The sequence below is a fragment of the Anguilla rostrata genome, chromosome 6 (genome assembly GCF_018555375.3).
Source record: "Anguilla rostrata isolate EN2019 chromosome 6, ASM1855537v3, whole genome shotgun sequence".
Lineage (NCBI taxonomy): Eukaryota > Metazoa > Chordata > Actinopteri > Anguilliformes > Anguillidae > Anguilla > Anguilla rostrata.
In genome coordinates this window covers 53,051,101-53,071,621 of record NC_057938.1, presented here as the reverse complement: position 1 = coordinate 53,071,621, position 20,521 = coordinate 53,051,101, and the positions used below count along the sequence as shown (strand labels likewise).

General features: G+C 51.5%; 1 protein-coding gene across 1 annotated transcript in view; it reads left to right on the top strand.

Annotated features, from left to right (window-relative positions):
• utrn (utrophin) overlaps positions 1 to 20,521 on the top strand; it is a 195,696-nt gene that overhangs the window by 27,259 nt on the left and 147,916 nt on the right. Inside the window, exons 10-29 of the mRNA XM_064341251.1 lie at positions 1,817 to 1,998; positions 2,228 to 2,378; positions 2,941 to 3,060; positions 4,549 to 4,650; positions 5,144 to 5,251; positions 5,551 to 5,730; positions 6,536 to 6,708; positions 7,410 to 7,533; positions 8,286 to 8,373; positions 10,070 to 10,314; positions 10,579 to 10,759; positions 12,737 to 12,882; positions 14,066 to 14,200; positions 14,675 to 14,788; positions 15,606 to 15,761; positions 17,630 to 17,800; positions 18,180 to 18,359; positions 18,882 to 19,016; positions 19,923 to 20,072; positions 20,312 to 20,473. Of these exons, the coding sequence (XP_064197321.1) occupies positions 1,817 to 1,998; positions 2,228 to 2,378; positions 2,941 to 3,060; positions 4,549 to 4,650; positions 5,144 to 5,251; positions 5,551 to 5,730; positions 6,536 to 6,708; positions 7,410 to 7,533; positions 8,286 to 8,373; positions 10,070 to 10,314; positions 10,579 to 10,759; positions 12,737 to 12,882; positions 14,066 to 14,200; positions 14,675 to 14,788; positions 15,606 to 15,761; positions 17,630 to 17,800; positions 18,180 to 18,359; positions 18,882 to 19,016; positions 19,923 to 20,072; positions 20,312 to 20,473 (3,003 nt within the window). The remainder of the gene's footprint in view (positions 1 to 1,816; positions 1,999 to 2,227; positions 2,379 to 2,940; positions 3,061 to 4,548; positions 4,651 to 5,143; positions 5,252 to 5,550; positions 5,731 to 6,535; positions 6,709 to 7,409; positions 7,534 to 8,285; positions 8,374 to 10,069; positions 10,315 to 10,578; positions 10,760 to 12,736; positions 12,883 to 14,065; positions 14,201 to 14,674; positions 14,789 to 15,605; positions 15,762 to 17,629; positions 17,801 to 18,179; positions 18,360 to 18,881; positions 19,017 to 19,922; positions 20,073 to 20,311; positions 20,474 to 20,521) is intronic.

Genomic DNA, 20,521 nt, shown 5'->3' with positions numbered 1-20,521 from the left:
CTGTTGTTTCATGAGCCCCCCCTCCCCCCCCGGCCCCCCGGCCCCTGGATGTCCCACACCAGCTGAATGGCTGAGCAGTTTCTCCGGGCTAATCCTCCTGACTGAGGCCCTTACTGTCGAACCGAGGGAGCCACGTCTGTTTTATGGGTCAGGCCTTTTCTCCAGGAGGATTTTGGGTAATTTTAATTTAGACCATAGGGGCCCCCCGCTGGCCCCCCCCCCCCCCCCCAGAGAACAAGTTCCATACACGCCAGGAATGTCAGGAATCCCGTGGAGCGGAGCTTCTGACGAAATGGGACTGCGTACGTGCTTGTTTTGGAGAACTTTGCTCCGGTGACTGAAAGGTAAATGTTTGCGGATGACATGTTTTGAAATCTGGGGCCTGGCGATACTGATGACACGCAGTGAAAAGGCCTTTTCGGGGAGGCAAAGCCTTTTATATAGCTATCACTATTTTACAACGTCTGCCCCCCCCCCCCCAAAAAAAGACAGCAGATCACGCTGAACGGTCCAGGAGAATGAACGTGCCCCGTGTCGGCTTTGGCCGAAACGTCAGCTCATTCAATCGTCTTCCTTCTTCCATAGGGGCGACATAGCTCAGGAGCTAAGAGCGGTTGTCTGGCAGTCGGAGGGTTGCCGGTTCGATCCCCCGCCCTGGGCATGTCGAAGTGTCCCTGAGCAAGACACCTAACCCCTAAATGCTCTGGTGAATGCGAGGCATCAATTGTAAAGCGCTTTGGATAAAAGCGCTATATAAATGCAGTCCATTTACCATTTACCATTTACCTTCCGCCGTTCCCCTAACCCCGTGAAACAAACGAGAGCATTGCAGAAAAGCCCGGCTCATGTTGTCACACAGGATTTTTCTTCTTTTTTTTTTTTTCCCATACACAGCTAGTCATAACTGGCCTTCTGACAACTATGCAGCCTTGTTCCTTCAGCTACAGTACAAATGTGAAGGACGAAGGACGGGGGGTTTATGTTGTGGAGGGGGGGGTGGGGGGATGGGGGTAGGGGGTGGAGGTTCGACTGGCTCACAGTGATTGGCTCACACTTTTAAAAATGACTGTGGTGAAAGAAATGTATGTACAGATAAGCTGTGGAATGTGAAATGGATGTGGAATGGCGGACATATGCTGCATAAATTCCTACTGCCAACAAGTTTTTTTTATTATTCTGGACGTTTTTCCTTTAGTGTTTCGACAGAGCTGGGGGTGGTTTTTGGGTCTGCTGTTGCTCTGTTAGGTGAAGGTCAGAAGGCCGCCTGGGCGATCTGGGCGGGGGATCTGTGAGCTTCAGATCACGGGAGATAAAAGACGCTGATTTCCCCTCGGCCTGTGTTTGGCTGCTTTGTTCGGCTGACGTAACGGCAGTGCGTCGCCTCCACCTGCCGACGGCGCGTTTCCGTGGCAACGATCGTATCTCACCTGGTCCGGTGGCGCTGCCCGCATAAGCCTTTTTTTTTTTTTAACGCTCCTCGACTTGAGAATTTTGGCGAAAGGGAATTTTGCCGGTCAAAAGTTCATGCCCTGCTCTCTCTGCTCTTTCTTCTCTGTGGATGCTCTGCATTCTGAAGTCCTGTATGTGCACAGAGGTTATGAGCTTCCTGTGTTCAGAGGAAGTAGGTGGGTTAATCACAGTAACCAATCAGAAGCCGGCCCAGCCTGTTCTGCTAATGGGAGAGGGAGCCACTGCTGTAGAGAGGAGACTTGGGGGGTCCCGTGGGGGGTCCTGGGGTGTCTGGGGTGTCCCAGGGTGTACGGAGGCACCCCCAGTTTGGGGTCGCTGGGCGCTGATCGCTCCGGTCTCGCCCCAGGCCTTCATGATGGAGCTGACGGCCCACCAGAGCAGCGTCGGCAACGTCCTCCAGGGCGGCAACCAGCTGATCGCCCAGGGCAACCTGACGGAGGAGGAGGAGGAGGAGATCCGGGAGCAGATGGCCCTGCTCAACTCGCGGTGGGAGAACCTGAGGGTGGCCAGCATGGACCGGCAGGCCAGGTCAGTGTGGGGGTCGCGACCCCCCAGCGGCGGCAGGGCGTGACACGGTGCCGTGCGGGTTTTACTGTGTCTCTGCTCTCCAATCTTTATCCGTGACCCAGAAATCGATCGAGGTCCCCCATCTGTAAGGAGGAGCGAGGAGGGTGGAGCTAAGGAGAATGCAAAGGACGCGAGGAAGTGAAAATAAGTAATGAATTGTAATGAACCCTCGTGTCTCTCCTGAATCCAGGCTCCACGAGGTCCTGATGGACCTGCAGCAGCAGCAGCTCCAGCAGCTCTCCGATTGGCTGACGCTGACCGAGCAGCGAATCAGGAAGATGGAGACAGAGCCGGCCGCCGGGCACATAGACGGCTTCAGGGCTCAGATAGATCAGCACAAAGTAAGGCACTGACCCGCCTACATCACAGCGCAATAACAACAACAAAAAACACTGATTTAAAGCATAACACAGCTTTAGTTCCTTAAACACCTTTAAAAGGTTCCATAATATTAAGCATCTCTAGTAAGGGTATAGCAGTGCTGTGTTCCTCCATTTTTGGTATTTCTCTGTTCTCGAAGTGAATTTCAGTTGATTTGTGGAGCAGAGCTGAACTGAAATGACGCTGACCCGTTGACCAACCGCCTGGGTCTTGTGTAATATTTGTCTTCCTTTCCAAGCTGCGGTGATGTTGACATACAGTATGAGCACTAGTTGGTAGATATGGGGAATAAGAAATCGCCACCGGTGGGTTTTGTGTATTCAAATATTACACAAATGTCAGATGTTTCATTTTATGAACAATATTGACAGAGATCGCTTTTAAAGTGCACAAAGGAAAAGTTTTTTTTTATTTATTTTTTTTTTAAAAAGACAATGAATCCAAATTTATTTTTCCTCCCAGATTTTACATGAAAAATGGTGTTTTAACTCGTCATTGTAATGCCTCGATTGATATTCTCAGGCCCTGCAGAATGACTTGGAGACGGAACAGGTGAAAGTGAACTCCCTTACCCACATGGTGGTGGTTGTGGATGAGAACAGTGGTGAGAGCGCCACCGCGGCCTTGGAGGACCAATTACAGGTAAAATGTGACACTATGCAAAGCAGTTTATCTTTCATCCAGTTAGACTTTTAAATTAAATTTATAATCGTTTTCATTGTCAATTAAAAACAACGTTATTACAGCTCAAGAGGCCTGCATTGCAATTCTTCGAAAAACAACAAAGCTGTTCAAACTTGTTAAAAGTATTCAGGATTTCATATTAAACTCTTAATGCTCACTAATCGTTTGAAAATAACGCAGAATGAGTCTGTGATCTGGGGGCGCTCCATTGAAGGCAGTGGAAACACCGTTGCCTTAAAAGGCGCTGTGGCTGACTGTGTGCGGTTGTAATCCAGGGCAAATGTCCAGCTGGACGCGCTAAATGCTCTTGAATCATGCGCGCAAGAGCCTCTAACTTCACCCTAACGAAGACCGTCTCAAGAGTTCATTAAGTAATATTTAAGTGGTAGTCATCGAGAAAAGCCACAGGTTATAGAGTCCAAGGTAAACTGCCGATAGCTGTACTAGCAGCAACTGTCAGTTTCTGTTACCGGAAAATGCATCTTCAGTTCTCATAGGACACTTAATGTAGATTGTCTTTTTTTTGGAGTAAAAGATATGTTATGATCTAAATAATACTGCTGGTGCAGTTGAGAGAGGTGTCCACAAAACTTTCAAAGAAATATTTGCTTTGGCCTGCAGTTTGAAAGGTTTCACAGGTTAAAAGTCTCAGGTTTGCTGCGAAGAGAAAAAATTCAGGTTTATGTGATTGAGATGGACAGCCTGGAGAATGAGTCAGGATGGCCTCATCGTTTAAACCTGTTAGACGTTGCCATGAGTCCCAAGAAAATGTCGTTTTCTCTTCCAAATGCATTTACTTCAACTCCTATTTTTGAACAGAATCACAGGAGTTGTCCACTCTCATGAAACGAAACTCTTGATGAAATTAAAAGACTCCCGCTTACCTCAAAAGACCTGCGTTACAGACTGGAGCTCACTCCTTTGTAGTCAAAATGAATTCAAAATGAATGTTGTCATTTTGTATATTTTGATGAAATGTTCATATCTCAAATATGTAATGGCTTGTGTTGGTAGAACCATCCCAGAATCCTTTTCTGCTTCTAATATTGGAAATTCATTAAAAAGATTTAAGTTGTAAGATCACAAACATGTGATTGGAATGTTCTTAACTGAACATTCTAGTGCTGATGTAACAATCACTGCTGGTGATGCAAGCAAGTTCTAGAACACTGACACTGAATTTTGAAGAAAAAACAAAACAATTCCCTAAAAACCTACTCTTCAAAGGCTTAAAAATGATTCAGTTTTATAGTAGCCATTAATTTGCAGAGCTTTGGATGAAGCAAGTGAGATGAACTTGCTGAAGGCTAAAACAGCTTTGCCCCACCTGGGGATCGAACCTGCAGCCTCCGAGTTGCGTTGCATTACGCGAGTGCGCATGTAGCTGTTACGCGGCTGTTGCACACGTGCGTACGTAACCGTGGCGATGTGGCGTCTCTGTGGCAGAGTCTGGGTGAGCGCTGGGCGGCCGTGTGTCGCTGGACGGAGGAGCGCTGGCACAAGCTGCAGGACACGCTGCTGGTCTGGCAGCAGCTGCTGGAGGACCAGGTGAGACCGCCGGCACTGCTGCTTATCTGAGCGCTGAGCACCTGGGCTGGGGGGGGGGGGGGGGGGAGTATAGCAGCTGGGCTGGGGGGGTAGAGCACCTGGGCTGGGGGGAGTATAGCAGTGGGCTGGGGGTAGAGCACCTGGGCTGGGGGGGGGGTATAGCAGTGGGCTGGGGGGTGAGACCTGGGCTGGGGGGGGGGGTATAGCAGCTGGGCTGGGGGGTAGAGCACCTGGGCTGGGGGGGTAGAGCACCTGGCGGGATAGAGCACTGGCTGGCGGTAGAACAGTTGTAAGGCTCAAATCAGATAGGCACGGGGGCAGTTGGATTGGGGCACAGCAAGTTCTAGAAAAAATAAACTGAAGCGGTTGGTGTGGGGTCCGCTATTTTATTTCCCTGTCTGTTTAAAGAAGCATTTTGCCCAGGACTAGCTTAATGGGTTCAAAGCCACTAGAGAGTTCTGCCACTGACTTGACGTTTTTCGGCTTTTTAAAGGATCTGTTCAAAACCTGGCTTACGGAGAAGGAAGCCGCCCTGAGAAAGGTTCAGACCAGCAACTTCAAAGACCCGAATGAGATCAACGCCAACGTCCGCAGTTTAGCTGTGAGTACGGATAGCATCGTGTTAATATTCGCAGCGATAAGAGTGATGCTATTAATAAATTTTACTGAAAGAGTGATAATTAGTGGGAACGTTCAGTACTGAGTTAATGTGCATTAATTCACACATATATACCATACATATTCCTACAGAATGTACATTCTTCTTGATCATTTTTTTTAACCATTGTGTTGGCTGTGTGTGTGAGTGAGAGAGGTATATATAGTATATATAGTCAGTATATGCATGTGCATGCGTGCACGTATGTGGCCGTGACCTTTAACCTCTGTGACCGTGGACAGGTCCTGAAGGAAGACATGGAGAAGAAGCGTCGAGCCCTGGACCAGCTGACGGACGCGGGACAGGACGTGGTCCAGCTCCTTCAGAGCGCCGACGCGGCAGGACGGATCGACGGGGACACGGAGGAGCTCACCCAGCAATGGGACAACCTGGTCCAGAGGCTGGAGGACTGCTCCAACCAGGTGGGGCACAGCCCTCCGCCTGCCAGCGGAGTCAAACTCGCAGCCCCTTATTTACTGGGCCAAAACCCTGGACAGCCAGCAAGCTGTTCCTCACCGTTTTAGTATCTCCATAAAAGGCAATAGATAGCTCTGAAAATCCTGCTGTGTGAGTTACACTTACTCAAGCATCGTTACCTATTTGTCAATTTTGGGTAAATGCTATTGAGACATGGCGGTGTATGTTTACCCTTTTTTAAACGAAGACTCGTAAGAAAGCCCGGAAAATTCACTTAGAAAAGAGACTGTGGAGGTTTTATCCCACTTTGGCTGTTGTTTAATGTACCCAGTTTTTGTTTAAATCTTCCTTTTCCGCTTGTCTAAATTTGCTACAGAGAGTTAAGCCAATAGCGCCTCTGTGGCTAGATTGAATGGATGCCTTCATTCTTTTCCTCAGAGGAAGTCATTGTCAGCCGGTCAGGGACGTTTCAGCGTTGATGCGCGTGCGGGTTTTACTTAGCGTCCTCCAAGTCATTGTTTCCGGGGAGGTTGTCTGAGCTGGCGATTCCAGCAGACGGGCCTTTGTGTGGGACCGTTTTGAAGTAAAGGAGTGGCGAGAATTGATAAAAGAGGAAGAGAATTATGAAAGAAAATGGAACAGGGTCTGCCTTTCCGGACCTCGATTGTCACCGCGCGTCCCCTGGGGCCCCCCGTCCCCGTCCCCTCCCGTTCCCCTTCGCCCCCCCCCCCCGCTTCCCGGGACACGTTCCTCAGAACAGCGACCCGCTCTGACCCACGTGTCCCGCCTCCTTCTCCCCCCATCGCTTAGGTGACGGAGTCGGTGACCAGCGGCGAGATGCCGCGGGCCGAGGAGCGGGTCGTCGTGGCGACGGTCGCCACGGCGGCGGCAGCCGCGGAGAAAGCGTGCGCCCAGCAGGAGCTCCCGCCCCCGCCCCCCCCGAAGAGGCGGCAGCTGCAGGGAGACCTGGAGATCAGGAAAGTGTAAGAAGCCCCCCGAAAAAACTCCCGTCACACGCCAAGTCCCGCGGGCCCCCGAACCCGCGCCTTTCCCCCGCTCTCCGCTCTCTCCTCTGCTCTCTTCCCTCTCTCCTCTCCTCCGCTCTCCTCTGCTCTCTTCCCTCTCTCCTCTCCTCCGCTCTCCTCTCCTCTGCTCTCTTCCCTCTCTCCTCTCCTCCGCTCTCCTCTCCTCTGCTCTCTTCCCTCTCTCCTCTCCTCCCTCTCTCCAGGAGGATCCACACTGAAGTCACACCGGTATGGGGTTTGTAAAAAAGAAATTGTATTTTATCTTCTTTTTTTTCCTGTTTTTCTTTTGGTGGAATTCTTCCTTCGTCTCGGCGCACGTAATTGGATGACCTTTTTTTTTATTTGCTTTATTGTGTTTGCCGACTGATTTTATTTCTTCCCCCCTAAGAAGAAGTTCTGCTATTCTTCGTATCTTCTTCCGTTTCTTTTCTTTTCTTATTGTTTCTGTTACCGGCGGTAACGGACCGCGGGGTCTGCGTGTGAATCCTCCAGCCTCCTGAAAGCCTGTTTTTTACGCCGCGCGGTAAATGGCGCTAACGCGCGCGGAGCTAATTAGCATACGGACTGAAGGGGAGCCCCAGCGGCCCCGCATCTGATTAAATTACTCTTGTGTGTTTTCGTTTTTTTTTTCGCTCCTCCGCTCCTCTCCTCTCCACCAGGGTGGACGATGACTTCCCCGAGGTCCTGCGCTGGGTAGCCCAGTGGAAGGCCGCCGTGCGCGCCCTGGATTTCGCCGAACTCCGGAGGACCCGGGACATGTCGGAAGCGGAGGGACGGCTGAAGGTGAGATGAGATTTCGGGGGGTTCCGTCGAGCGTTTAGGGGGGGGGGGGGGTGTCGCCGTGAGGAAAGGACGGGGGGGGGGTGCGCTCCGGGGGGGTTGGGGGTTGTCCCGTTAGGAGTGGAGCGTGGGGAGCACGATAGGTGCAAGGGTTAGGTTTTTTGTTAGAAGGTAGGGTCTATACTTGGCTAGGCAATGGGTGGATTTCTGAGCATGGGGGGGGGGGGCGGGGGGCGGGGGTGTTACCCGGGTAGTTTGACATCGCATTACATTACTGGCATTTAGCAGACACTCTTATCCCAAGCGACTTACACAACTTTCTGTGTTTTTACATAGCATCCATTTATATAGCTGGATTTACTCTGAAGCACTGCAGGTTAAGTGCCTGGCTCTAGGCCAGTGTCTTTAGGAAGTATTTCTTCACACAGAGAGTAGTCGCTGTGCGGTGGAATGGCCTGCCAGGTCATGCAGTGGAGGCTGAAAACTCTGGGGGTTTTCAAGACCAGGCTTGATACGTGTTTGAGATACTATCTAGCTTGCTATCTAGCGCTAGGTGCACTTTAGCGGTAGGAAAATGGCGGGAATTGTTGGGCGGAATGGCCTGTTCCTGTCATTCTGTTGTGCTGTGCCCCTACCCGGGAATCGAACCCGCAGCCTTTCGGTCACAAGCCCCATTCCCTACCCATTACACTGCCCCTCCCGCCCCTCTTCGAGCGCACGCGCGGTTTGACCTGACGTCTTCCCCTCTCGCGCAGCCTCTGGAGGAGGAGATCTTGGAGAAGGAGCCTCGGGTCAAGGAGGTGACGCAGGGGGCGCGGAACCTTCTGGAGCAAATGGAGAAAGGTACGTCCTCCGCACTCCCCGCTCCCAAAAATGCAGACAGGATCTGTTGCGTTGCAGACACTCTCCTCACCCTGTGGAAATGGGAATATATGGACAATATATTCAAATATGTTGAATGATCTCTCGGTATTTCGACGCCACACATTATGTGGGCATATATAAAGATTATTGTTGCTTTGACAATATTTTTTTCCCAATGTATTTTTTACATTTTTCTCTACGGTGTTTTGTGCTGTAGGTTGTGCGATAGCAATGGCTCCTGCCATATGGACATTTAATAACATGCTCAGAATATCATCTGCGTGATCCCACGCAAAGTTCTATCTGACACCGTCAGTCCCAGAATGCACTGCGGGACCCGTCTCCCCATACGCTGCCCACGCCTGACGCTGTGCGGTGGCCTTTTGTCCTCTTCCTGTTTATTTGTGGATGAAGTAAACTCTTCGTAGATATTTTCAGAGGCCAGAAGAGTGTGTTAAACATTGTTTTGCTTTCCTTAGTATTACGTCCGATGGGTAATTTTACATGTTTTCTTGCATAAAAATGTTTCCTTTACTTTTAAAGTTGTGAAATGTTTTTTATGAGCGATGCCAAATATATCAGTTAGTGTTTTGGTATTTGTAGACTCACTGGTGCCGGTGAGATATGTATTAAACTTTAGACTGGAATTCAGTGAATGCGTGTGCCAAAACAATGTGTGTGATATGTGTGTGTGAGAGTGTGTACGCATGCTCGTGTGTGTGTGTGTGTATGTGCATACGTGTGTGCGTTTGCATGCTTGTATGTATGTGTGTGTGTGTGTATTTACACAGAGCTACAGTCAGCCTTTAGAGGGTGTGTTGGGTAAAGAATATACTGCCATACTTCCCTGTCTGGGGCCCTGTTGCATATTTGTAGGTCTATGTTTTCTTTTTTTTTGTTTGGAACAAAGGTCTTGTTGTTCTTAGAAATCAGAAATCAGAAGTTGCTCCCCAGTGGAATGCGTTTGTTTGGCTTTCTGTGGAGGATGAGCAGTGGAGAGGAGATATGGGTAGAGCGATAAAATGAAGGGCAGAACACTTTCTTTCTCTTTGGGAGGAGTGCTCATGGTTCTCCGAGGTCTCCGGAAAGCTCTCTTATTGGCTCAGCTGTGTGGCCTGCCAGCCTGCGAAAGACTGGGATTTTCCACCAGAGCAGATGTGCGTTTATAGACAACTCCCTTCCACCTCTTTCTGGTAATGATGGAACAGGAGGGGCTCATGGGAGATGTAGTCCACTTTCTGTTTAAACCTTGGGAGATGTAGTCCACTGCTTATTTTCACTTGTGGAACAGGGGTTTTTAAACGGTTTTGATTCAAGACCCACGCCCAGTCTCACAGGTATCCTGCAAATTGCCGTCATGTAACCCCAAAAAGGGTTGTATTTTAAAAAAAAAGGTTTCATAACGATAGCAGACTGGGGGAGTTTGAGTATGCGATCGAATCAATCGCAGACTCCCCATGGTACCTTTCGCGGATCCCCTGTTGAAAGCCCAGGTTGTAGGATATAAACCTGTATTTATCTTCCGTGCCTTTCCCCTGCTGTTCTTTAGCCATAGCGGGTCACCATGGCAATAGGCATCTCCAGAGAAATTTGTCATCCATCTTAACTTGCGGCATTTGGACTGTTGGTTCTGTGTGAAAAGGGGTTTGTTTTTGTTTTCGTCTCCTCCGTGCAGACGGCGTGCCCGGAGGAGAGGAGGTGCGGAGCGCCCTGGCGTCGGCGGAGGAGCAGTGGAGGAGCTGCCGGCCGCTCCTGGAGGAGCTGAAGGAGCGCTTCCGCCTGCAGGAGCGCGTCGGCGCGCACTCGGCCCGCCTCCGCGCCGCGGGCGGGGCCATGGACGGGCCGGAGGCGTGGCTGAGGGCCTCGGGCGGGGCCGCGCCCGAGAAGGCCGACCTGGAGACGCTGAACTCCGACTGCGAGGTGAGCTGCCCCCCGCCCCCCGTCCCGCCCGGAACACCCACTCCCTGGCTCACACCTGCAGGGGCTTATGGGTAGTGTAGTTGCGCTCAGGGTGCCGCTTCACTGTAAGAGCCTGGTTTTTGGGAGCTGAGACCCAGGGAAAAGTGTACTTGGTTGTGCGTACCTGGGGTATATCGAGCGGACCTGAATGTGGGCTTTTTAAAACGCTTACTCAAACCTTCAATAGAATCTGCTGACGGGGTCTGTTTTTTCGGCTCTGTCCAGGCCAGACTAGCCGAGCTGGTGGCGCTGGGGCCGCAGATGAAGGAGCTAGCCGCCGGCGCGGCGGAGCTGGCCGGCGAGCTGTCCGTCCCGGCCTTCGTCCTGGAGGACGCCGCGGCCCTCTCCGCCCGCTACGCCGCCCTGCTGGAGGAACTGCAGAACAGGGACCTGGAGCTCAGCGCGGGTAAGCCGTCACCGCGGCAACGTCAGCTGCCGCTCGACTCATTCGGGCCAATGGCGCGTGAACGGAATACAACTGCCACGGTGAATTTCAGGTTCACGCTGATTTCTAACGACACGGGACCTCAAAAAAGTGCTGTACCCGTGTGTGTACCCGGTGTGTTTATAGTGTGTTGCACCTGTACAGAGCTTCGGAGTAGCCTGTCACCTGCTAACGTGCGGTTCAGCCCTGACGCCTCTTTGGTCTGATTGTTATTGAAGAAGACAAAGTTTCATGAATGAGTGAACCTGGTAAAGTCTGGAAAAATTCAGCCTGGAAAAATAAAAAAAGCACCTGAGCGGAACGTCTCCTTGTTCACCACTCCACAACTCCGCGCCCCCCTGGTCCCTGTCAATCACAGGCTTTCCAGCTTCTGATCGGCCATTAGTAACCCCTGACCACTCGTGAAGGGGGGGGGGGGGTGGGGGGGGGGACAGGGAGGGGGTGGGTTCTGAAACCTGTCAGCTTCTCTCTGTTCCATAGGATGGAATTTATGAGAGAGAGAGAGAGAAAGAGAGAGAGGGAGAGAGAGAGAGGGGGAAGAAAAGAGGAGTGCATTTGTCTTCCTGACCTTAGAAGGAAAGTGCGCGCGCGGAGGCCCTACTTGTACGGCTCGGCGGTTTTTTGGCGGCGGGCCAAACAAAACTGTTCTGTGTCTGGCGAGGGGGGGTGGGGGGGGGGGGGGGGGGCTTCTGTCATGACAGGGTCCGGCGGGCCCGCCCTCCACACAGGCCCCCACGGTGCCTCCCCCCCCCCCCTCACCCCGTGTATGTAAACACTCGCCAATTATGCACCGGGGTTCCACTGCTCCCGTGACAACAAGAACAACAAAAAAAAGAGGCGGTATTTACGGCGCTGGGGACAGCGCGCGTTCACGGCGGGATTGAAGACGGGGGAGAGGACAGCCTTTACCGCCGCTGCCCGTTAATCTCCGCCTGTCAGCCGCGCTGACATCTGCGTTGCCGTGGCATCCGCGGCTGGCGGCGTTCCGGAGAGGTTTACGGCCGCGTCGCGGAGTAAATCTAAAGGCTTTGTTTTCTCTTCCCCCCGGCCTGGGTAAACATATATATATATATACATGTTTATATATATGTGTGTTATATGTGTGACCCCACAGCCAAAGTATTTGACTCCGGATTCCTGGAGTCGCATAATTAGTTTTTGTCGACCGCTGATAAACGGCCTGCTCGTGTGTTTATTTATTTTTTGGTCTGTATTTGGATATTGACGTTCACGGTCCTGTGGGTCTGTCGGTTTGGGGGGGGGGCGGGGGGCGGGGGCGTTGGAAGAGATGGGATGGGAGTGAAGCTCATGGCTGTTTGTAGTTTTGGCATTTTTGACGCGTGAATCACTGGGTCTTGAGGAGTTTTCTCCGCCTGGTAGTTTCTGGACGCGTTCTTTCCATTGTGAGGCGAGAAGTCCGAACATCTGGGCTGCTTGGCAAGAGCAAGCAGGTCCCCCACACAGACATCTCAGCCCACTGCTCTCTCAGTCCTCCCTCGAGCAGTTAGTTTGTTAGTCCCCCTAGTGGCTCAGATGGACAACTGCACCCCCATTTAATTTGAGCTGGAAACAAGCCCTGCTACATTTTTTTTACCTTGAAGTTGTCACTGCCATCGAAGAGAAGTGTTTGACATCCTGCCATCCTGTTAAATTAACTATTTTGTATTAGGAACTAATGTATTGAAAGGAAAATGGACTGAGCAAACTGTGATATATTAGATATGACTCATGTCATGTCATATATTACTGAAGTGCTCATTTGAATAATTTAATAATATGATTGGTTGCTTTATGTTTTAGCCTTAAAGGGACATTCTGGGATGTTCTCACACTATGAATTGAATGAATTGATAGTAAATTTTTAACGTAAAAGCTGTCGCGATGGTGATTGGCTCGGAGCGTTAAGGAACCTGACCTCTCGCCTGTTTACCTCCGAAGCCCTGGCCAACGCCGCCTCCCAGGAAATGCAGGTCGCCATGGAGACCACGCCCAGCGCGTTCGAGGCGACCGAGGCCAGGATCAGCGCGCTGCGTGAGGGCATCGTCGGCGTGACGACCGCGGAGGACGCCGTGGGAAAAGCGGAGGCGAGTTCCGGGGCGGGGCGGGGTGGGGGGGGGGGCAGGGGGGTGTAAACGCTGCGTCTCTACAGACAGAGCTGCTGTATGCAGACAGAGGATGGGGGGGGGGGGGGGGATGGGAGACAGGTAGACAGACAGACGGATGATAGACTGATGATGAGAATAGATAAAAAGATGGATAGATAGGAAGATGGATAACAGATAGGAGAGCTGAGATATCTGTGTGTTCCGGTTACAGCATTTTGGTCAACGTGGGTTGTATTTAAACGTGCTTTATAAATAAATTTGAGTTGAAATTTGACTTGAGATAAGTTCATAGATAGTTGGATGCTTTATGGTTCTCTTATGAGCATACACTTTCTGCGGTTGATATTGGTGACTTTAACACAAGCCCAAATAACCTAAACAGTTTGGCAGTGCGAGTCAGCTGTGGGACTCTTATCAGGGAGCTGAAATCATGCCACGTTCCAGGCCTGGCGCCTGGAGGGGGGGGGAGCCGGGCATGCCCCCCTACCCCCCCCGTCTCACCCCAAAACATCTTTGTTTTGACATGCCCACACGGTCAGCCCTTAACCACAAACGCCCCATCCAGTCTGATTTATCCAATCTGATACGTTCAGTCTGATTCAGGCTCTTATCTTATATTAGTGTGGTGCCTGCCGCCAGTGATCTTGCAGGTGGTGTATGGGTTCTAAACTGTGCTGTAGGTCATATTTTTGCAGCCTCCATCACAGTAGTGTGCTAAGCATTTGTGCTCAGGTTTGTTGTGCCCAGTTACTGTGCTCCCTGTGCTCAGTAACCCTGTGCTCCCTGTGCTCGGTAACCCTGTGCTCCCTGTGCTCAGTCCCTGTGTGCTCCCTGTGTTCAGTAACCCTGCGCTCTCTGTGTTCAGCCCCAGTGTGATCTCTGTGCTCAGTAACCCCGTGCTCCTTGTGCTCAGTAACTCTGTGCTCCCTGTGCTGAGTAATGCTGTGCTCCCTGTGCTCAGTCCCTGTGTGCTCCCTGTGTTCAGTAACCCTGCGCTCTCTGTGTTCAGGCCCAGTGTGATCTCTGTGCTCAGTAACCCCGTGCTCCCTGTGCTCAGTAACCCTGTGCTCCCTGTGCTCAGTAACCCTGTGCTCCCTGTGCTCAGTAACCCTGTGCTCCCTGTGCTCAGTAACCCTGTGCTCCCTGTGCTCCCTGTGCTCAGACCCTGTGTGCGGAGGTGGAGCAGCTGCGTGCCGCTGATCCCACGGAGCAGCAGAGGTGGAGCGAGCTCTCCTGCAGGGCGCAGGATGAGCTGGGGGCCCTGCGCTGCCTGCTGGGGAGCCTCAAAGATGCACAGGTACGCAGGCGGCGCAGGCTAGAGCTCAGCTAACGGCACGCTGCTAACACTGCTCGCTCTGACCTCCATCATCATTATCTCTGTACACATACAGGCGCAGGCTATAGCACAGCTAACACAGTGCACTCTCTATACACACATTTAAAACAGGGCTGTGCCTCTCCAGTCCAGGAGGGCCAGTGTACATATGCTGATTTTTGTTACAACCAATTATTGTAGCTTCATTCTGGCTTAATTAATTAAGCATGAAACTGACTGTAATTTTAATGTGTAACCTTTTTGATGGTCAGCTTGGTATTTGGTTTTATTGTCATTTGGTTCTCAAAGGTTTTATCCAATATGAAAATGTCTTGACCTTATATGGTTTGGTGAGTAGAGAGGTAGAATTTGGGGGTGTTTGGGGTTGGTGTTTAGGGGGGGGGGGGGGGCGTCGGGGTGTCCTGGGGGTGGAGTAACGGGCGGAGTCTCTGGCAGGTGACGTCGGCGCAGGTGGAGAAGTGGCTGGACGGGGCGCAGGCGGTGTTGGCTCGGGACGTTTCCACACTGGGGGACGCTGAGAAACTGCAGGAGGAGCTCAACCGGTGCACGGTCAGTGACTCCGCCTCCTTTCCCCCACATGGGGGCGTGGCTTACCGTCAGACCACGCCCATCTTTGCATGCACACACTGATTTTATTTCACAAACCTTACCCTGTGCTCTCTGGACAATGAGTAGCCATGCTGCGTGTGTAAAAACATAAAACGGTGTACTTGTGTATCTGAAATTCAGAAATATGTGTAATGCGTGTATCATAAATTCGGCATGTCTCCTATGTGGGTATCTAACTGGTTGAAAAGCAAACATACCCCGGCTGAACAGATGTGCTTTTAGGATCACTGTAGCACATTCATAAAACAGTTAATTCATATTCATTGCGCATGATTGTTTTTACTGTGGAGCGCCCTCTTTATGTTCCACCCTGTCCGCGATGTGCCTGCTGTGTTTTTTCCATGGAAAAACACCATTTCACACGACACACAGGAGAGCCTTATCGCCAAAGCCTGCTGCTGAAACGACCAGCAGGGAGCGCTGTGGGTTCTGTTGTGTGTGCGTGCGTGCGTGTGTGTGTGTGTGTGTTGCTGGTGGTGTGAGTGGTGTGTGTGTGGGGTGTGTGTGTGTGTGGTGTTGCAGTAGTGTGGCGTGTGTGTGTGTGTGTGTATAACCTCATTTACGCATTGATGAGCATTGGCCTCTCTGGAATGTTGGGCACGGAACCCTTTGTTTGGGTTCTGTTGTAGCGCAGAGGGCTTGCCAAAAGGTATCAGTGTGGCTTTTTGGCGGCTTTTTCAATTTTTTTACGCGGTTATTGTGACTTCCTGGAAACGCGCTCTGAGGGACATGCCCCCCCCCCCCCGGCTCTTTCCAGGAGTTGGCGAACGAGATGGAGGCCACGGACACGGCTCTGAAGCAGATGGAGGAGAACGTGAGCGCAGTGCAGACGTGCGCAGTACCCGGCCTCACCAGCTGGGGGCAGCCTCGGCTGGAGGAGCTGCAGGGCCGGTGGGGGACCCTGAGCAAGCAGGTGAGGGGGAGGCGGCAACCGCGCGCCGGTGGGGGGTCGGGGGGTACGCGTCATCGCGTCTCAGCGCTAAATGCATCAAACACAAGGCTGAGTTTACGTTCGACATGGCAACCCCTGGATGCTTGTCGCCCCTTTTCACTGCGGGTCATGTGATTACATTTGGGAGGTCGTTTATCCCTTTTCTGTGTAGCGGTGCGTCAACCCTCTTTTCAAAAGCGCTGCCTCGGAAAGCAGGGAGGAGACACGACTAGAGCGCTCGTATAACACCGAAACCAAAGGCGGGTGTTTTAATAAAACATGATGCGATGCGGGGGCGGGCGTATTATGGGATGGAGCGGTAACCGGGGCTCAGTGTCTTCTGGGTGAAAGGGATGTTATTTCCCTCTTAATTAGCAGAGTGCAGACTGATGTTGTCGGCACCTGTCAGCTCACTCACTGCTGTAGTAACCATTAGCATGCTACATTAGCTTCAGTAACCCTTAGTGTGCTACATAACCTGTAGTAACCCTTAGCATGCTACATTGGCTTTCGTAACCCTTAGCGTGCTACATTAGCTTTAGTAGCCCTTAGCGTGCTACATAAGCTATAGTAGCCCATAGCATGCTACGTTAGGTATAGTAGCCCCTAGCGTGCTATATTAGCTTTTATGCTGCGGGAAAAGTTGAGGGGTAAATGTGTTGTAGTATGTGTTAGATACAGTATAAAGTGTATCCAAGCAATGAAATAATAAAATGAGAAAAAAGCAGCATCTGGTCTCCTCAGAGTGACCTGGTTCAGTTTCTTGTAATATGATAATTATATGGCATAATAGCATTTCTTGTATTAATAGTTTCCATTTGTTTTCATTTCTGTTGCACAAAGTAGAATTATATGTATTTGTTAAAACAGCACTTTATTAAACAATTAGATGCCATAAAAATTCACATTTTTTGCTATGTAAATTTTATTTGTCTTGCTCGTATTTTAGTTTATGATAATTTGCCTCATACAGTAAATTTAGTGGAGTGTGGGGCACTGTTTGAGCGAGGTACATTAACTATGGCACTTATGCAGGATGGAAGTGCACAGTGCGGTATGAGATTAATGTCCGGACTAATCAAATTAAAACCCCCCCTCTCTCTAATCTTGGCACGTTAAATATCAGCGCTTTTTCGTGAAACGCCTCACTGTTGGTTCCACAGAATTTTTGCATGAGTTTAATTTTGAGCGTCTCAGTCCCTGGTTAACTGACGCATCCCGGGTCACTAACGGATGCGTCCCATGTCGCTAACAGACGTGTCCCAGGTCGCTAACGAACACGTCCCGAGATGCTAGCGGCCACATCCCGGGTCGCTAACGTACACGTCCCAAGTCGCTAATGGACGCGTCCCAAGTCGCTAACGAACGCGTCCCAGGTCGCTAACGTACACATCCCAGGTTGCTAACGTACACATCCCGGGTTGATAACGGACGCATCCCAGGTCGCTAACGTACACATCCCGGGTCGCTAACGTACACATCCCGGGTCGCTAACGTACACATCCCTGGTCGCTAACGTACACATCCATGGTCGCTAACGTACACATCCCGGGTCGCTAACGTACACATCCCGGGTCGCTAACGTACACATCCAGGGTCGCTAACGTACACATCCCTGGTCGCTAACGTACACATCCCGGGTCGCTAACGTACACATCCCGGGTCGCTAACCTACACATTCCGGGTCGCTAACGTACACATCCCAGGTCGCTAACGTACACATCCATGGTCGCTAACGTACACATCCATGGTCGCTAACGTACACATCCCGGGTCGCTAACGTACACATCCCGAGTCGCTAACGGCCGCGTCCCGGGTCGCTAACAGCGTGGCGCGTGTGTATTCCCCAGCTCCTGAGCCACCGGGAGGGGGTGTCGGAGGTCCGGGAGAAGGCGGTGAATTTGCGGAAGGACTTGGCGGAGATGCGGGAATGGATGGCGCAGGCGGACGAAGAGTTCCTCATGCGGGACTTCGAGTACAAGAGTCCGGAGGACCTGGAGGGAGCCTTGGACGAGATGAAGGTGGGGGTGTGTGTGTGGCGTGTGTGTGTGTGTGTGTGGTGTGTGCGTGTGCGCCCGGCAAACGGTTCGAGGCCCACCTGGGGGTGCTGTTTTACACTTGAGCAAACCGCTTCACCTCTTCCTACAAATGAACAAAATTAGAATTTAAAATGCGAACTGTTTCAATGTGAGATTTCACGTTTACGGGGGATCAGGAAGTGGGCATATCCTAATATCATATAAACTGCTGTTGCAGTGTTCCTGTGACCTCCGTGATGATGAAAGTCATTTTAGTAATCAATGCTGTATTTTCTCTTATGTTGTGGTGTTGTGTAGATGATGAATTGCTGTTGAGATTGTCATGTGACCCCCCCCCTCCTATTTCACTTCCTGCTTCCAGAGGGCCAAAGAGGATGTGTTACAGAAGGAAGTGCGAGTGAAGATACTGAAGGACAACATCAACACTCTGGTGGCGAAATCGCCCCCTGGTGGCCAGGACCTGATGGCCGACCTCGGCGGGGTCCTGAAAAATTACCAAAAGCTGTGTGACCGATTTAAGAGCAAGTGCCACACTCTGGAGGTGCGGAAACCACCGGAACAGCGCCGCTTCAGTGCCTCAGTGCTTCAGTGGTTCAGTGTTTCACTGCTTCAGTGCCTCAGTGCTTCAGTGGTTCAGTGTTTCACTGCTTCAGTGCCTCAGTGCTTCAGTGTTTCACTGCTTCAGTGTTTCAGTGCTTAAGTGCTTCAGTGCCTCAGTTTTTTGGTTTCATTTTAGTCACCAGAGGGTCTAGTTCATTGTCTAATATGGCATGTGTACAGTGAGGTTGTTCTAAGTGTACAGAGAGGTTGTGCTAAGTGTACAGAGAGGTTGTGCTAAGTGTACAGAGCAGTTGTGCTAAGTGTGCAGTGAGGTTGTGCTAAGTGTGCAGTGAGGTTGTGCTAAGTGTGCAGAGAGGTTGTGCTAAGTGTGCAGAGAGGTTGCGCTAAGTGTGCAGTCAGGTTGCACTAAGTGTGCAGTCAGGTTGTGCTAAGTTTGCTGACTGATGTTTGATACGCTTGCTGGAGACATTATTAAAGCATGCGTGACCTGCTCTGTTGCTAGGAGGTGTGGTCCTGCTGGATCGAGCTGCTGCAGTACCTGGAGATGGAGAACGGCTGGCTGAGCAGCCTGGAGGAGCGCGTCCAGGCCACGGAGAACCTTCCGGAGAGCAGCGAGGCCGTCAGCGAGGCCCTGGAGGTACTGAGGCCTTGTGCTGCAGTTACCCCGCTGTCTGCAGTCTGTCTCCCTCTCCCTCTCTCTCTCTCTCTCTCTCTCTCCTCACTCACTCCCTCACTCCCTCACCCTGGAGGTACTGAGGCCTTGTGCTGCAGTTACCCCGCTGTCTGCAGTCTGTCTCCCTCTCCCTCTCTCTCTCTCTCTCCTCACTCACTCACTCCTCACCTGAGGTACTGAGCCTGTGCTGCAGTTACCCCGCTGTCTGCAGTCTGTCTCCCTCTCTCTCTCTCTCTCTCTCTCTCCTCACTCACTCACTCACTCACTGCCTCGCACACGCACACCAAGCTTTGTTTTAGAAGAGGCCTCACAAAGCCCTGATTGGCTGTCCTATGTATGGGTCACAGACTAATTAAGACGCTGTAAGGCATGCCTGCAATCAAGCAGAGTGGATGGCATGACCACTGCTCCACCTGGTGGTGGTGGGGGGTACTCCAGTGGATTGCCTAGACCCGTTCTTCCTCTTCCTTTCTTTCCTCTCTGTCCTCATACTCTCTCTCTCTCATTTTTCTCTCTCTCTGTCTCTCTGTTTCTGTCTCACCGTTGTACACAGTTTTAGACACAAGAAAATGATTTGTCTGTGGGCGGAGAGCCATTGCTGAGTCACTGATACAGACAAATCAGAGTGAAAAGTTTTGATTGATTGATTGATTGATTGATTGATTGATTGATTGATTGATAGATAGACACAGTTCAGCACTTGGTCGCACTGCATGGGTTCCATTGCCTCCTGCCTGCTCTACATGACACAGAAGCGCTTTGTAGCTTTTCCAGGAAAGAGGGTTGCGAAGCTTCTCTCTTCCATTGCTCCTGACTGTATGTGCCAGGGTAAAAAAGCCTGTTGACCCCCCCCCCCCCCGTCTCTCCCAGTCTCTGGAGTCGGTCTTGCGTCACCCAGGCGACAACCGCACGCAGATCCGGGAGCTGGGCCAGACGCTGATTGATGGCGGAATCCTGGATGAGATCATCAGCGAGAAGCTGGAGGCCTTCAACAGCCGCTACGACCAGCTCAGCCACCAGGTCAGTGTGTGTGTGTGTGTGTGTGTGCACGTGTGTGTATGTGCGTGTGTGTGTGTGTGTGTGTGTGTGTGCGCGCGCATACGTGTGTACACGTGTGTGTGTGTGTGTGTGCGCACGTGTGTGTACACGTGTGTGTGTGGTATATGTGTGTGTGCGTGTGTGTGGGTAGCATGTGTGTGCACACTCGTGTGTGTGGTATATATATTCATTGTCTCTCTCTCTCTCTCTCTCTCTCTCAGGCTGTGAACAGGCAGATCTCTCTGGAGCAGCAGCTGCCGCAGGTGCGTGAGAGCGAGCAGGCCCTGCAGGCCCTGCAGACCTCCCTCTCCCAGCTGGACCAGACGCTCACCTCCTACCTCACCGACAGGGTGGACGCCCTGCAGCTGCCCCACGAGGCCCAGGTACCGGTCCCCACTTTGCACAATAATCACAAAACACACACACACACA